The sequence below is a fragment of the Erithacus rubecula genome (genome assembly GCF_903797595.1).
Source record: "Erithacus rubecula genome assembly, chromosome: 5".
In the NCBI taxonomy this organism is placed as follows: domain Eukaryota; kingdom Metazoa; phylum Chordata; class Aves; order Passeriformes; family Muscicapidae; genus Erithacus; species Erithacus rubecula.
The window spans coordinates 22215450-22232204 of record NC_136687.1 but is presented as its reverse complement, the minus strand read 5'-3'; the positions used below and the strand labels follow the sequence as shown (position 1 = coordinate 22232204).

Sequence of the window (16755 nt, the reverse complement as noted above, 5' to 3'; positions counted from 1 at the left end):
TCTTTCTCATTTCATCCCTTCACCTACAAAAGCCAACCTGAGGAACCTGTTACCAACTAGGTAACAGAGTCTCTTTTGTCCCTGTGAATGCTTTAAAAATATGAGGTTTTTCATGTCCCATAAATACAGACACTTTTGTATTGTGATGGTTTTAATAAATAATGTAACTATGAGATAACAGTTGTTTTTTCTGTTTTAAAACACACTTTTGTTGCACAGATGTACTGTTGACTTAATTGGAAATTCTGTGGCTGTTCCCATACAACATTTGCTATGAGGAAACGTCTACAAACTCACCAGCTACAAAATTCCCACCTATATAAGTTGAATAGTTGGTGTTAAAGATTTGGAAACATTACTGCCTTGAATATTGATGCAGATATTTGTTATGGTAAAAGGGATCAAAGGTTATGAGGTCATGACAGAGGTTAAAGGATTAGCATGGGACAAAAAGAATTGGTCAGGAAAATGGAAAAGTAGAACTAATTTTTCTTGCACCCACCTGTGCTTTCTGTCAAATAAAAACTTCTGGTAATGACATAGCAAGAGGGAGAGACAAAGGTTAATGAGCAGCACAAGTTTAAATGTGCAAAGTATTGGAGTGTAAATTGGACCATGCAACCTAGTGTAGCTGTATAATCTAACAGAAGACATTGAGACATTGTGGAAAATGTGAGACAGGCAACTTAATTTCTATTGTTTGAACACCTTAACATTCAAGATACACATCAGTCAGTTACAGTAAAAGCCATAATAGTCAAAAGCATTGTTAGTGAAAAAAGCATAATTGCAATACTGAAGGAAATGGGCTACATCATTATTTTGAGTCTTGTTATGTCATTGTGCAATATATTAAGGAAAGAATTAAGAGATTCTTTATCCTTAAGCTTAATACCATTCTTTGCAGAAGGCATTTTTTACAAATGAAAATAAATTTGAAAGGAAAACTTCAAATTTTAGCAAATACATTAAATCAGAAATGATCAAATTGTTCTCCTCAAGAATGGAGTACATAAGGAGAAATTTAAGGAATAAGCTGGTATTTGTCCCTTTTTAAATTTCTTTCTGTGTGGGAATATATAGGTTAGGCATATGTGCAACTCAGGTTTTAATTTTTCAATTACCTAAATTTATTCTTATACTAAATGCAAATTGTAAAAGCTAGAATCCTTTTTAATTTCCCACTTAGAATGTAGCAGTTTTTATAGCTGTTTTAGTTTAATTTCTGATATTCCCATATGTTTATATTTTAATTTTGCTTCTGAATTGAAATTAAAAGGAGATAATACACACTTTTTTTCAAAGCATAAAAATAAACAAATGACCCATGAAGAGCTAAGAGGCAGAAAGTGCCTGTCAGTTATATTACTTCACAGTGGTGGCCTAACAAAAACACATTTTGTGAATCTAACACACAGATAAAAAGAAAGGTCAGGGTTCACAGAGCTAGTTTATTGCAAATGGTTCTCATGGATTTTCTGTTTTCTCTTTCTTAGGTTTTCTGGGTTCATTGTTTAAATGGCCTCTTCCACTCATTCATTCTGTTTTGGTTTCCACTAAAAGCCCTCCAGCATGGTAAGTATTACGAAAAATAAAACTATAAATGTTGAAAAGTACAAAATTTCTAAATATTATCTTTTTTCTAAGGGAAGATTTATAAATGCTAACAGTTCAGTGTGATTGAATTTCAAGATACCATTTCTAGAACTAAACCAGATGCTATATACATAAAATGTTCTATTTAAGATTTGTGTAAAAGTAGGAATAGTATTATGTACTTACACATTTAACTATCTCAATAGTTTTTATGTAAACTGAAACAAGATTGAGAAAAGGAGATTGCTATTTAATTATGCTAATTTTTATACACTACTGTAGAAAATATCTACAAGATCCTAAAATGCTACTATCCCTTGTGTTGTCTCTTACGTTTTGTCAGCATTTATTTTTATTATGCATACATTCTGTCCTGTTGCTTCAAGGCCATACAAACCTGCTAGTATATATTTTTGTGAGTAGGATTGTGGCAGAGGAACAGTGATGGCTCGGACTGTTCAGTCCTGTCCATCTTCTAGTTCAGCTGCTGTATATGCACTGGAGCTGCAGAAGGAAGTGGGGTGATTAAGAGGAAAGTGGTGTTAGTCAAAGGAAACTTGAAAGCACTGCATAGATTTTGTGGGAATGTTAGGGGCTGGAAAAGTTCTCATGAAGATGAGGTTTTGTTTTTTTTCCAGTATGTGGGGAGAAAAAAAAAGAAGTGTGTACATTTTCTGAAAATTATTCTCTTCTGTTTCGGTAATGTAGCCAAGTAGTCTGCCCTGGCATAGGGGACAGAAATGTTCTCATGGATATTTTGAAACTGCTGAGACTAGATAGTGAGACAGTCACAGCTGCTTGTGCCCAAAAATGTTGAGAGGAAAAAAACAGTCAGTGACTCCTAATGGGTAGAGGGACGTGTTTGGCAGCCTATTTTCTCTGGAAGGCCACTCACATCACACTGATTGTGAGTTCAGTGGCAGCAGAGGAGTGTTTTAGACAGCCCAGGAGCAATGAGATTCACAAAATGTCAGTGCATACTCTAAAACCATAATCTCAAATTCAGACTGAAATCCCTGTTAAAGCTGTAGCCATGTGAGGGGTTTATGCAGTACACCATGGATAAGTGTTGAACGAGTGTCTGTGGTGATGCAGAGTTCATGTGTGAGATATTTGTACAAGCACCTGTGAGAGCTCAGCCTTCTCAGCCCTCAAACCCTGGGCTAGAACTGTCTTTCTGGCAGGTGCCCTCTGTGAGTCTGAACAAGTTCTCTGCTGCCTTCACCTTTCATTGCTAGAGTAAGGATGGGTAAGGAGCAGAATTGGGACCTGGGGGAACTGTGTACATCATGAGGATATAATCAGTACCTGGCATGGGTCTGGTGGTGCTCAGAGTTTTGCATGAAGGAGACAAAAGTGCAAAATAAGATATGCTATTAATTAAATCACCCATGTCTGTGTGTGTAAAGAGGAAAGGGAAATAATGGTATTAGTTTCCTAAGGAGTACCAGAGACAGAAACTTCTGAGAACAGGTTCCTGGTTTCACCTTCTTTTATCAAAGAAGAGATGCAGGTAGGCCCTGAAATATGAAAGGTACAGCTCAGATTGGTGCATTAGAGTGCTGAGAGAGTCTCTGGCTGGTGGAAATAGACTTGACTGCCTGCCTGTTCCTCTGTCGTACTCTCATTATGCTCTTTACTGCTAGGTATATATTATAAAGCAATGCAGTGCATATATTATCAGGTATTTATTAGAATGTTGAAAACCAAATCTTGAAGAAGATTAAAATCTCTTGGAGCTCTTCTCTTGGTCAAATTCTCCTGTTTAGTCTTAGTATTGCTTTTCTACCTGTTTCTTATCTGTAAGTAGAAAATTTCAAATTCCATATATCATAGTAGAGTCTGTCAAGAAATAAGTGATCAGAGGGTAAGTGTGAATTTGTAAGAATTGTTTGTCAGCATTGGATCCATGGGATCTTACAATTGTACAGTACACAAAATTTACACTCCATGTACTGCTGTGGATAAAATGTGAAATACATAAATCTTCACAGAAGCTTCTTTGGATGCAACTTTGGCAACATAAATGGCAAAAGCCAAACTACATATGCTAGTAAATTCACTAGGTGCTCTCTTTTTTTGTATAATCTTTAAAATGACCTATGCTTTAAAATAAGCTCAGGGATTTTTTTCAGGCTTCAGGTCCTGTAGTCCTTCTTAGTATGTTACTCTGTCCAAGGGAGAAAGTTAAATTTGAAGTATCAGAAAGACAAGCAGTATCTCTAGAGCTAAGGATGTGATTGTGAGCTCCTCATCATGGAATGGGAGACAGCTAGATTGAGCACTTAAACTATTTTTGTGTGAAGTAATCCCCTGCTGGCTCTTCCAGAATATCAGTAAATAGATGGTTTTCTTCTGTGTTAAACTGTCTTCACAAGTCATGAAAAGCTTTTAGAGAAAGGCACTCTTCATTCACCAAAATGGATTTAATTTCAAGCATCTATAAAGATGATATGAAGGCTGGAAAAACATTCAACATAAATATGAAAACATACTTAATTATCAGTGTTTAACAGGCCATATTCCAGCTGAGGTAGTGCAAAATAAGTATTTCCAACTACAGGCCATTTTTATCAGCATTTATCATCATTTTTGTCACCTTCCCTTCTCTATCCCTAATCAGAGGACTTATAAACCCATCCCACAGAAAATCACCTTTATTCTTTATGTCTTTCCCCCAATACAGTTTTTTTTTAATCCTTCTTTATTATTCCTTTCTTTTTTATTGTCCTTTACTTTTATCCTTACTTGTTACATGCACAGCATCTGATTACTTTGTATAATGGAGTAAAAAGCAATATCCTGGTGATTAGAACATCTGCAGCAGAGTGTTGCAATTTAGTTTGTTTAGTTACAGTATGTGAATGCTAAAAACATTTCAAAATTAAACATGTGAAAATGCAGCCACCTTGGTACTTTTAATTGAGAATGATGAATTTCCTCATAATAATTCAGTTGTCAGTTATCCCATGTCTAAAAAGAAATTTGATAGAACTGGGATCAGAAAAGTCTATGCTGTAAAAGTAGTCATGAACTTCTGATAAATAATGGAAAATTCACTGCTTTAGAATCCTAAACTTGGGAAACATGTGGTTTTTATGAAAATACAATTTTTTTATGAAAATGCATCTCTTGAGAGCTCTGACTCTGCGTAACTGATGTGTGTGTTTCCATATATGCCAAATGGATATGTACTTATATGAATCCACATATTTGAGTTGGGTAAATTTTGAAAATCTTATGAATGACAAGCATCTCAAGAATTTAAACTGAGTATATGTTGTATTTTTACTAGAGCTGAATTCAGAAATATGGATAAGAGCACAGAAGTTTCCATACAAAAAAATAACAGAATTAGTGGAAATCTGGCTCTAAGCTTCCTGATTACTTACATATTGCAATCAATATATACTATAACCACAGTATTTCACATCTTTCTGAAGATAAGGTTGATATTAAAAGAGACTCTTAATTGTACTGCTACTGAATACAGAGTTGGTCTTATTGGTATGTGGTGTCACAAAAAGTTCCTGTTTCCTGCATAATCCCTGAAGTCACTGGAAGTTTTAGAGCACTAAACATAATGCAGGTCATAGTTCTCCAGTGCTGTTCAAGATGAAATCTATTAGTACAATATAGAAAGTGTTACCATCTGTTTTGCATCAAAATTAAGATGATATATAGTGCTTTTGTGGATGTTTAAATGTTTTTATTTTTATCCATTTCCTTTTCCAGGTACTGTGTTTGGCAATGGCAAAACTTCTGATTACCTGCTCCTGGGTAACACTGTATACACTGTAAGTTTATATTGGCTCTAACTATTTCAAAGATTTGGTGCTATTAATACTATTATTATTAATTCTCTTCATAGAAGACTTAATTCAGTGCAGGGCCTTAAGAAGTGCCTTAAGAGTAAGAAATGGCTCTTGAATGACTTTTTGAGAGGTTTTGAAGTGCTCTTTGGGTCCTAATTCCCATTTTTCAAACAAAGCAGTATAGTAAAGTTGCAGAAGATACAGTTATGCTTCACTATAACTGTCTTTTTTTTTTTTTTTAATAGTGGGAATTTTAATTCCCTAATTAGCATGCATATTCATTTAGTGTAAGTTCTTGCATTGGAGAAATCTCAGATTATTGATTATAGAAGTGCTTTGTGGACTGCTGAAGATACAATCCTGTTCTTTCTCTCTTTCTCTCTCTCTTAATTTATCATGAGGCCTTAAAAGAGGCATTGAGCCATACTGAACAAAGGTTGTAGGATGCCTTTTCAGAGGCAGTCAAACCACCAGAAGTACACCTGATCCATACCTAACAGTAAAGTCCTGTTGCTCTCATAGATACTAGTCATTATTGGGTTTTTTTCCTTTTGTCTCCTAGAATAAGTTAGTAAAACTAAACATATTCTTTTCACTTACTAGATATGAATGTTATTCAATAGCAGGTTTTCCAAGATCTCTCTTAGAAGCAAAATTAGTTCTATGCTTACTGTCCTCTGTTCTTCAATGTTAAAAGTTTAAATAATTTTTTAAGTTCCTCACTGTTGCCAGGTACAAAAATAAATTTATTTTTCCATTATGGGGGCTGTAATATGAATTCACATAAAAATCACTTCTTTGGGGAATAAGGAAACATCATAACTGAAATAAAAGGAAAATATTCTGGACACATGCTAAAACAGAGGTCACAGTGCTGCTCATATGTCACATTCTGCAGCTGATTTTCAGCTAGAAGAGCTGAAACTTGACCATCTTGAGAAGTTAATTTCTTGCTACTAACTTACAGAGTGGTTAAGAATTTCCCAAAAAAACTGTTTTCCTTCACTTCAGGTTAAAAAGCCTGGGGAAATATAGAAGTTACAATTGATGTTTTCCTGCTCTTGCACAGGAATTCAAGGAAACCTGGAACATACGTGAATTTTGAGAGATTTTCAAAGTGAGGATAGAGTTGGGGTTTTTTTTTAGATCTGTTCACATGAGCATATGAGCATGTTCACATGCTCATATGAGCAGTAACAGTTGTCAGTCATATCAAAATGTTCTGAGTCCAAGTTAATTCTCATTCCTCATACTGTTTTCAATGTGGTTTTCAGAAGTCTACAGTCATCAGTTCTGCAAAAGTCAATAAGAAAGGAATTTTGAAGTTGACATAGTTTAGTTTCTTTGGATCCACAAATAAAGTCAGAAATATGCAGTGATTCATAATATGTCCTGGAATTATTTCTTTAAATATAAATTTCAGAAAGGAATACAGTGCTGTGAAAATATCTGTATGACTATTTTAGAGAGGTATTTTTTATTAAAAAAAAAAAAAGCTCAGTCTTTATACAAAATACTAGTTTGAATTCTTGCTTCCTGGGTAGGATTTGGTGCAAAGGAAATTTCAAAGGAAAAAGATAAACAATTTTTGTGGATCAGCTAGTCCTTGCAGTGGGATTATAAACTTTCTCCTGCTGCTCATGTGTAAGTTAAAATGGAGCATGGCCTGCAAACTTGAGTTTTTCAGAGACTGCTCCATAAAAAGTGTAAAGATAAGAAAAGAGTAAAGATCAGGGTGTGTAATGACAACTACATAAAAGGTTACTTAACATGTTATTTGTATGCAGAACATCAGTCTTATATTACCAACATTTAACTCCTGAACTTTTCAGCATTTGGTGCAAATTACTTATTTACTGATGAAGTGAACAAAACTTTTGGTTGGTTTTTAAGTTTAGGCTAATGTAAGCTTGAACAATTGCAAGCTTTCAGTCCACCATCTATGTCTTCTAAGCCTGTCTTGCTTTAGAAAGTTGTAGTCATCCTGTCTGCACCTAGAGGGTCTTCAAACTCCACAGAAGAGGACTACTACACTTTTCACAAACCTTTCTGTGTAGCCAAAATACTATCAATAAAGATGCCAACACCTTAGTAAGAGCCAGACTTATAGAGTTCTAAGAAGCAAGGATAAGATTTCTAATGCAAAAGAGAAGTTTTCCAAATCAAGTGATTTGGAAATCAAGTCAATTATGGATGCTAATAATTCTTGGTGTTCTGTTATTAGTTCATTACAGAGTTACATCCTTAAATCTTCTAGTGGCAATTTGCTTTTTCTTCTCTCCTCCTGAAAGTTTAACCAAACTAATAATTTCTGTATGCTAAGATTCCCATATTAAGAATCCTCTCTCTGTCTTTCTCTTCTTAAGTTTGTGGTTCTGACTGTGTGTTTGAAGGCTGGGTTAGAGACCTCATACTGGACTTTGGTAAGCAAATGTCTTTACCATATTCTCAAATGTTCTGTGAAATGTGATGGATGAATAACTGTATTGTTTTCTTTTTATCTGTTATATTGCACATTTTAACAGTTTGTCAATAGCAAACTGTGGTTACTGTGTGGAAGGACAGAATATCCACATACAAAAAATAATGCTCAACACTGAAAATTAGGATACATGTAATACTTAAACTAGAAAAATCAAATTACTCTGGACTTACTGTAACTGAATTTAAATTGGCTTAAAATGCAGCAATATAGCTGCTTATACTATCATTTTCCTTTAAGAAATGGCTCCTGAAGTAGTAGAGTTAAATTAATATATGGCATGGAAATTTAATCCCATATATCAAAATAGCATTGTAAATACTAGGTAGCAAGGATGTCATTTTATGCTATAATATATCTGTGATAATTTTTCTTTTCTTTGTTTTAACAGTTCAGCCATATAGCAATCTGGGGAAGCATTGCACTTTGGGTAGTGTTTTTTGGAATCTACTCTTCTTTGTGGCCAGTCATTCCTATGGCACCTGATATGTCAGGAGAGGTAAAAATATATTTTATCTAACAGCCAAATGTGTGAAAAAAAATACTGTTTCAGTATGTAGTATGGACCTAATCTTTACTGGATCCTTCTGCTAACTAGAGGTGCATATGTCATTCTGTCTTTTATACCTTCAATAGGGTAGCCATGTTTATTTGAAATTTAATCAATTTTTACTCTTGTGAAAGTGGAGCTCAGCTGACAGGCTGTGAGTATGTGGTCTAATGAGAAAGAATACACAGGTGAGCTGCTTTGCAGTTCTTAGGTAAGCTTTAGTTTTCTAAAGAAATATTACCAAATGCAGTACTCAGAATTAAAGTGCTTGTTTTTCTAGAGCATTTTTGATAATGAAGTAACCAGTAGTAGCCTGGTTAATACTGTTTTTAATCTTGAATTTTACATATTTGCCAAGTACTTGAAGCTGTAAAATGCCTCAAAAAATTTTAGGTGCCATAACATTGCATGAGCTGCTTGTCATGCACACTTCCTTTTCTATTAATAAGCTGTTAGGAATGCATTATTGTAATGTATCTTTCACTTTTTGACAGTAATTAGTGGTTTCTCATTCATTTGTAATCACATTTGTATAACCTGCTCTGAGTTTCCAGATTGGATTGAATCCATAAAAGATGTTTATTTGCTGCCTTATCTGATATAATTGGAACTGCAGTCCCAAATTCTCAATACCATTCAGTTTCAGAAATATCTGAAGTATTAATTTCCCAGACATAAATGTCTGCTTCTGGGCATGACCAGTGTCTCCTGAGCTAGGAAGTTTGGTGTGCATTCTCAGTGAGAATCAGAAACTGAGAATACCTTCTTGTGTCAGAAAAATATTCTTCTAATGGTTCTCAAAGCATATCAACTAAATCAAGCCTTACACCAGTAAAAGAGTGAGTCGCTTTAATTCCACCACCACTGTGATGCAATTCAGCAATTTAAAAATTTATGCAGGATGTGGGAAATGTAGGTGCATATCTCTCCCTTACTTTAAAGTAATTTAGACAACGAATTGGATAAATCCAATCTCCTATTTAAACAGTTACAAGGGAAAAAAGGATATAGGCATTTCTGTAACTACTACATTGTAATGGAAAGCACAAGGTGTTACCTTAAATACTTGAACACCTAAGGAAAATAATTTGAAATTACACATTTTCTAGCTGTTTCTCCTCTCTATCATAATGTCTTAAACTATGTATATATGTAGATTTTGTACATTACCACGTTGCCTCCACTACTCAAAACTAATGCTGTACATTATTGCAAATTAAAGGAATTTAAGCTATTGTACTTCAGCATTTTTCTTACACCATATTTTATAGAAGGAGCAGATTTTTTTTTAAATCGGTGTTTTTAGAGATTTTTGTCGAAACTATGATTTTTAAGACTTTAATGGTGATAAGCACAGTGGAAACAAAATGGTGTGTTATACCTGGTATGACATAAAGTTGGCTACTACACTGGAAAAACAATGTTTTAGTTAGTATATTTTCAGACCAAAGTTACTGTGAAAACAGCTGATTTTGAGGGAATGTAATTCCCATGATCTTCTAGAAATGCTTCTTCATTAAAGAGATCTAGCTGTCAGCAACAACTCTTGGGATTTGAATTCAACATTGTCCCAAAGTAGTCTGACTTATGAACCTAAAATAATTTATTTGTTGCTATAAAACTATCTGTACTTGAAATGGGCAGTCTTACTTGTTAGTGTGTTTGCTTATCCATGGATGTGGATATAGCAGTTTTGATGTGTGTACGTGCATGAAGATGTTTGAAGGAGGATGTTGTTGACTGAGGTTGTGGGTTTTTTTCTTTCTAAGAATATATTTCAATATTGTGATGTCAGAATAAAGTCTGACAGAATAAAGGTCCTGTTGATTCATACTGCAGCTCAGACTGGAAGCAGGGTTTTTGTGTGCTTTCCTGGAAGCCCTTATGCTGGCTGAGTGGTCTCTGGCAGGGCAGAATTCACTGAGTTTCTCTGTAGCAAGTCAGGCCTAAACTAAAAGATTCACGGATTTATTCTGTAGAAAAAATTGTGATGTGACAGAAACAAATCTGTATAAGCAACTCTGCTTCCGTGTGCAATTATTGCTTGCCTGATTCCTTCAAATGTGTGAGTCAAACTTGAAAAATTCATCCCATTATACTTGGCAGAAGTTAGAGTGTGTCAAAAGCTGGCATCTGTTTCTTAGCTTTTTGTCTGTTTTAGCTGGTATGATCTGAGAAATTATGCTAAAGGGGACTTTAATGCATTTTTTTTTCTCAAATGTGTTCATTTAAAATGCTCCCTTTTTAATAAACTTCAAATTTATAAGGCTATATAGTTGTAGGTTATATAAGTGTAGCCCTTAGAAAGTTTAAGGTATTCTTTCTTCTTCTTAGAGCTGTTAACAACTGTGTCTTAGTAGGTTTATATTCTTTCCAGTCTGTATTCTTGACAAAATAGTCATCCAATAATTAAGTTTCAGCTAGATGATGTCTCCTACAAACATAGTTTTCATGTCTTCTTTGAGATGGAAAAGAGCTTAATCAAACATTCTGATAATGATTTGTTCTTTCTTCATATTAATGTCATTAGAATAGTAAGATTCTTCCTGCTTATTTCTGGTTCTCTTCCAAGAAAATAAAATTCTAGTGCTCTTGAAGGGGAGAGAAAAAGCATATGGAGGTGAAGAAAAACTCATTGGATGCAGAGGAATGTTTTCATCTAAATATTTTGAAACTCATTTTTTGTGTCCGTTCCTATAAAATATTCAACTATATTTCAGTGGAGATCACTGCAAGGTAATGACTCAAGAAAAAATTGAGCTGTAACAAAAGAAAGTTAGTTTGTGCTACTAATACTCTAATGTTTGAGCACTAAAGCTAATGGCCCAAAGTTAAAGCATAGGAGTTGCTGGTTTGGGTTCATCCTTTACTATCCAAGCATCATCCAGTCACTTACTGAACAAAGAAGCAAATATTTTTGCAAGTTTTTCTGACTTTTTACACTAATTGTTCCCATCATTTTGTGTATTGTTCCAGTTATACAGAAGATAAGTTGGCTTATACATATAGATTTCTGTATGTAGGTATCACAGAAGGAAAGATTGCAGAATGCCCTGCTTTTAAAGAAAATACAGAAAAATTAAAAACCATATCAGTAACAGCATTTTTTCTCTGTTGTCTAGTCCACTAGACCCCCTTCTTGATATGTTCCTAATAGTGTAATCAAGTATATTTTTCTGTCTCTCTCTTTTGCTCTGAGTTTTCCCAGAACAAAAACACACAGGGTCTCTCTTGAGGTTCCAGTTATTCTAGAATGCTGAGACAATTCTGGCATCAAGACCTTTATTTTCTGTTTTTTCAAGACTGGTAGATCTGCACTAGGCCAACTCATCCACCTATGGAGTATTATTTCTCACAGTGTGGGACTACATGGCTCTCCATGGTACAGTATCCTAAATCTTGTAAGGAGTGGTAACTTGTTGCCAAATAGGTAGTGCATGAGAAGAGCTGGAATTTGACTTCTGACTCACATAAGTAAGGTATCCTGGCACAACTGTTCTCCTGGTCTGAATAACTGGTAGTTCTGTAGCTGTTTGAGATTGATAGTAGGAGTTTGGGTTATAGTAGCTGAAACGTGTTTCCATATTATAATTCTGAAACCAGTTACATCTTGTCAACCTTAAAACAGTTTCTGTTCCAGTTGTTTTTTTTCATAAACGAATAAAGTTCCAAGTGAAGAAAACTTCATTCATTTTCTCCTATTGATGGTGTTCAGGTGAAAACTGTCAGTTCACCATTGTCTTTTGGCAGACACAGGCTAGAAGGAAAAATGGATGAAAACTATGAGACAAGCAGTGGGCTTTATGAAGCTAAAGGAAATGGAAGAAGAGGCCATAAAACTGAAGAAGGTTAGGTGATAAAAAGGGGTTATAACCTAAGAAATTCATTATGTAGTATAGTATCTGTAGCTAATTCAGGTACTGTAGCAAATCAACTTCATTTTTAGTAGAAAACTAAGTTTCATTTAGTTTAGCCTTTTAGTAGAAACAAGACATACATATTTATATTAATTAAGTGAAACCTGCTGTTTATTTTCATATTATTTGGCTTGTACTTTAAAATCACTCATTTAAAAATTACTTTCCTTGAGTTTGTTCTAAGAATTAGGGACTATATTCTTCTAGTCTTAGACACAGATCCTAAAAGACTAGGAATTCAACTTCTATGTACTTATAACAAAATATTAAAATACATTTTCTGCAAGGAGGATTTTGGAAGTAGTAGAAAAATGCTGTTTCTGTGGGAAGGAATGGGGATGCACAGATTGTGAGAAAGAAATGCTGAAAACATTTCCATATTTCATTGATCTTATAACAACTTTGCAGCCTCTATAGCATAGTCTTTATTATATTACAATTTGCATTACATCTGCAGAAATGTTTATTCATGCATTTGTTTTCTGTCACTACTGACTATTATGGAAGCATGTGAATAAGGAACTTGACAGGTTATTTTCTTAATATTTTACTAGTAAAGACTGTGCTTTTAAATATATGCACAGGAAAGAAAGGAAAAGAGAAACCAACATAAAATACTTTGTAGGCATTTTTTGGTTAGGTTTAACACCGTATGTTTTGACCCACTGCATTAAACAATTTGCATTTAATTTCAAAAAAAGGTGTCACTACAGACCAGAAGAAAATTTTTATTGTGCACTTGAAAAAAACAACTGCCTGGGTCTGTTTTTCTACTACATTAGTATAAATTAGGTTGATAATTCTGTGTGTAAAATTAACAAATCAATAATTGAAATATACCTTCAAAATATTTTAAACAAATTATGGTATTTTCTGTTTAAGCCAGATGAAGTTTGCATAAGTTTTTAAAAGTAAATGTCATGTCTGTTCATATTTGAGAAGGTATTTGATTTGTAGGTGTATTTTCTTTTTTCATTGAAACTCTTCAAAACCCAGAAAGCTGTTCTGTGATACTGAAAAAATGCATTTTTGATCTGTGATTCAGGGAATTGCTGGATGTTTTCTGTTGTCTGTGTTTTGTCATATTGTGTATAATGACTGCACAAATAAATGAAGCTGTGAATAAATTGTTCTATGTTTTTATATCTGTGTAGTCCTTTTGCAATAATTGCATTAAATAATGAAATTTCTGTAACTTACAGCACCTAATAAGAGCAGCATCCATTCATGTGTCAGTAGGCTGTAAAGCAGCTAGAGTTTTCTATTTCTATTTCTATTTCTATTCCATCCTTGCAATTAATAGGTGTACTTTTCCTTTAAATCCTCTTTAAAAAACCAGAACTGAACAGAACTAAAAAAAAAAAAAACCTGATTTTTAAATAATAATGATAGATAAATTTCTAAACTGGTATAGTTATCTCTTTCTTGAAAAAGTCTGGTTGTGGTTTGAGTTGCAAACCTGTAGTTGAGGAGGGGTGAAAAACAAATCAATCTGTTTTATATTCCACACTAGTCAAGCTCTTTGTTATTGTTACATGCTCTGAATTGTTAGGCCTCTTTTTTTACACCTATATGATTAATCAGATAGCTTAGAATAATAATACTTCACTTGAATAAGAGGTATGACATTGATACTAAGCAAAAGTTCAGTATCCACAAAACTTTTTAATTTATTGTGGTACTGTAGACAATGCACTGTAAAGTTCTCCAGAGCACCATCTGTTTCTGCTCTGTCTGACCCAGGGGATTTATAAAACTACTGACGGAAATTGGAGTTAAAGTACAAGCGTGTATTTTACAGAATTTTAGATCATTTGATTGAGGTTTGCAGAAGTCTTGTGAAGTACAGTAATATTTCTTGTGGGAAGATTTAGCTGCACTGTGTAGAAAAGGTCTTTTAGAATATACTATATTGACAGCATTGGTTTCTTAAATATTGCTTCTCTCTGTATAATGCCAAGTATCCTGCTTATATGGAATCATGTTTATTAAAATATTAGATAGGCATCCTTTAATGCTTTATTGTGTTGGGGTTTTTTACACAAAAACACCAAAAATTTTTTTGAAAATGCAGTTGTTCAGATACTTCAGTCTCTAATGAGCAGGTCTTCTCTAGTAAGATGTTTGTATAAAAGTTTGATCCAAAAGTGGGAATTAGTTTTAATGTAATGTAGAGCAAAGCCTACAAAGCAAAGTATTTAGGATAGAATACTATGACAGAACAGTTGAACGGGTCTCTGGTCTGATGCTTCCAACACTACATCAAGTTGCCCTGGACTATGTCCAGACAGCCTTTGAATATTACCAAGAATGGAGATACTGCAACTTTCTGAACAGCCTGTGTCCTATTTGGTCACCCTCACAATAAGAAAGGTTTTCTTGATGTTCAGATCCAAGTTTAGTTTTCACTCCTTTCCCCTTGTGCCATGACAGGGCTTCACTGGAAATAGCCTGGCTCTGTCTTTGCCCCCTCTGTTCAGCAGTCTGTCTCGATCAGTAAGATCCCCCTAAGCCTTCTCTTAGGCTATAGTCCCAGCTAGCTCAGGTTTCTCTCTCATATGAGAGAGAGATGCTTCTGGACACTGGACTAATTTCAGTCTCTGTTTCCCTGTATTGGGGAGCCCAGAATTGGAGACTTCCCTAGGTGTGATCTTACCAGTGCTGAGTAGAGGGGACCTGCCTTCCCCTCTGCTGGCAGGACTTTGTCTAATGAAGTCAAAACATGCTATTCACTTCATTTGTCACAAGAGCCCATTGCTGGTCATTTTCTTCTTGGTGTCCATTGGGACCAAGTCCTTTTCTGCCAAGCTGCTGTCGAGCTGGGTGGTCCCCAGGATGTACTGCTGCTGGGGGTTGTTTCTCTCCATGTGCAGGGTTTTGCATTTCTCCTTGTTCAACTGGATGAGTTTCCTGTCAGCCCATTTCTTCAGCCTTTTGAGGTTTCTCTGGATGGCAACACAACTCTCTTCTGCATTTGCCATTCCTACCCAGTTTTGTGTCGTTAGCAGACTTCCTGAGGGGACACTTCACCTCTCATCCACATCTTTAGTGAAGATGTTAAATGAAATTGGACCCAGTGTTGACCCCTGGGGTGTACTTTCAGTTCCTGGCCTCCAGCCAGCCTGACACTGATCACTAGCTACCCTTCAGACAGTTTTCAGTGTATCTCAGTTGCTTATCCAGCCCATACATCAACAGCTTCTCTATGAGGATCTTACAGTTTTTGCACCCTGCTGTGTTGTCCCTCCAGCTGTAAAAGGTGCTATTAATGGATAGTTGTCTCTTGTTTTTTTTAAAAACAGGTGAATAATATTTTAATAACTTTTGCAGAATACATCATAATAAATAAGTTTAAATGGTTGTATATTTAAGAAAAATTGCTATGGTACTTTTCCTCAGTTAGCAGGGAGAGTTATAAATAATGCCCCTAAAATTTGGGAAGTAATGATTTCTATAATTTCCTCCAAACAAGAGAATTACTGTGTCATGCTTTAAGGGAATTTTGCAGGCAACTGAGTTGGCAATCTCTATTTCTCAAAATTGCTTTGAGCTCTATATGGTAAGCAAATACCAATGTCTATCAATTCTCACTTCATTATCATAAAATTTGTGGAATATAGTCATTCTTCAGTGGCTAATATCTAGGGTAGTTGTTCTGTCATTTATTTCTTTTTTTTTGTCCTGTTGCACTGCTTTTCTTACCAGTCTGGATTAATTTCGTGTCATCATTTCAGGGGGAATAAATGTTTTACTAAATTTTCAAGGATGTTGAAATAATTTAACAATAAAAGCTATGCTTTTCCTTCATAGTCCAAAATATTTCTCAAGCCCATTCTCGGCAGAAGGCTCCTGTAGGCATTATCCTACAGTTTTAGCGCATTTTCATCTCCCTTCCAAGTTTTCCCCACTTGTCTTTTAAGACCTGTGAGTCTTTACAAAACAATAATCAGTAATGTGTATGTCTTCCTTTCTATACCTATACGAACCTCTTGTTTAGAGAAAAAAAGTTTCAGTGTACATTTGTGGATAATATTATTTCAAAAAAGGTCAGTGATTTATTGATTATTTTTTTAAGTTAATCAGAATTTATCCCATAAAACATATATATTTAATCATCTGTCCTCACCTGAGAGACTAAAATTGTATTAACAATCTGATACTAACATACTTTAACTGTTTATAATTTATATTTAAACTTTGCTTTTCATCTTTCACTTGAGGAATCAAAAGTATTTGTCTAAGGGGTTTTTCTTTTTCCATTTAATTCCTGATAGGTAGTTTTCCATTTTGACTCCTCAAACCTTCGTGGTTTAATTGTACTTGATCTAGTAGCAGATGTTTATTTGTGAGCCAGAATCTGCTAATCCCAGATATATTTCAAAGATCCTTCTTCAG

The 16755-nt window shown here is 34.6% G+C and overlaps 1 protein-coding gene across 5 annotated transcripts in view; it reads left to right on the top strand.

Annotated features, from left to right (window-relative positions):
* ATP8A1 (ATPase phospholipid transporting 8A1) overlaps positions 1 to 16755 on the top strand; it is a 98757-nt gene that overhangs the window by 66285 nt on the left and 15717 nt on the right. For all 5 annotated transcript variants that reach the window (XM_079306883.1, XM_079306882.1, XM_079306884.1 and 2 more), the window contains 4 exons: positions 1497 to 1575; positions 5332 to 5393; positions 7778 to 7834; positions 8285 to 8392. In XM_079306883.1, coding sequence (XP_079163009.1) covers positions 1497 to 1575; positions 5332 to 5393; positions 7778 to 7834; positions 8285 to 8392 — 306 coding nt within the window. The remainder of the gene's footprint in view (positions 1 to 1496; positions 1576 to 5331; positions 5394 to 7777; positions 7835 to 8284; positions 8393 to 16755) is intronic.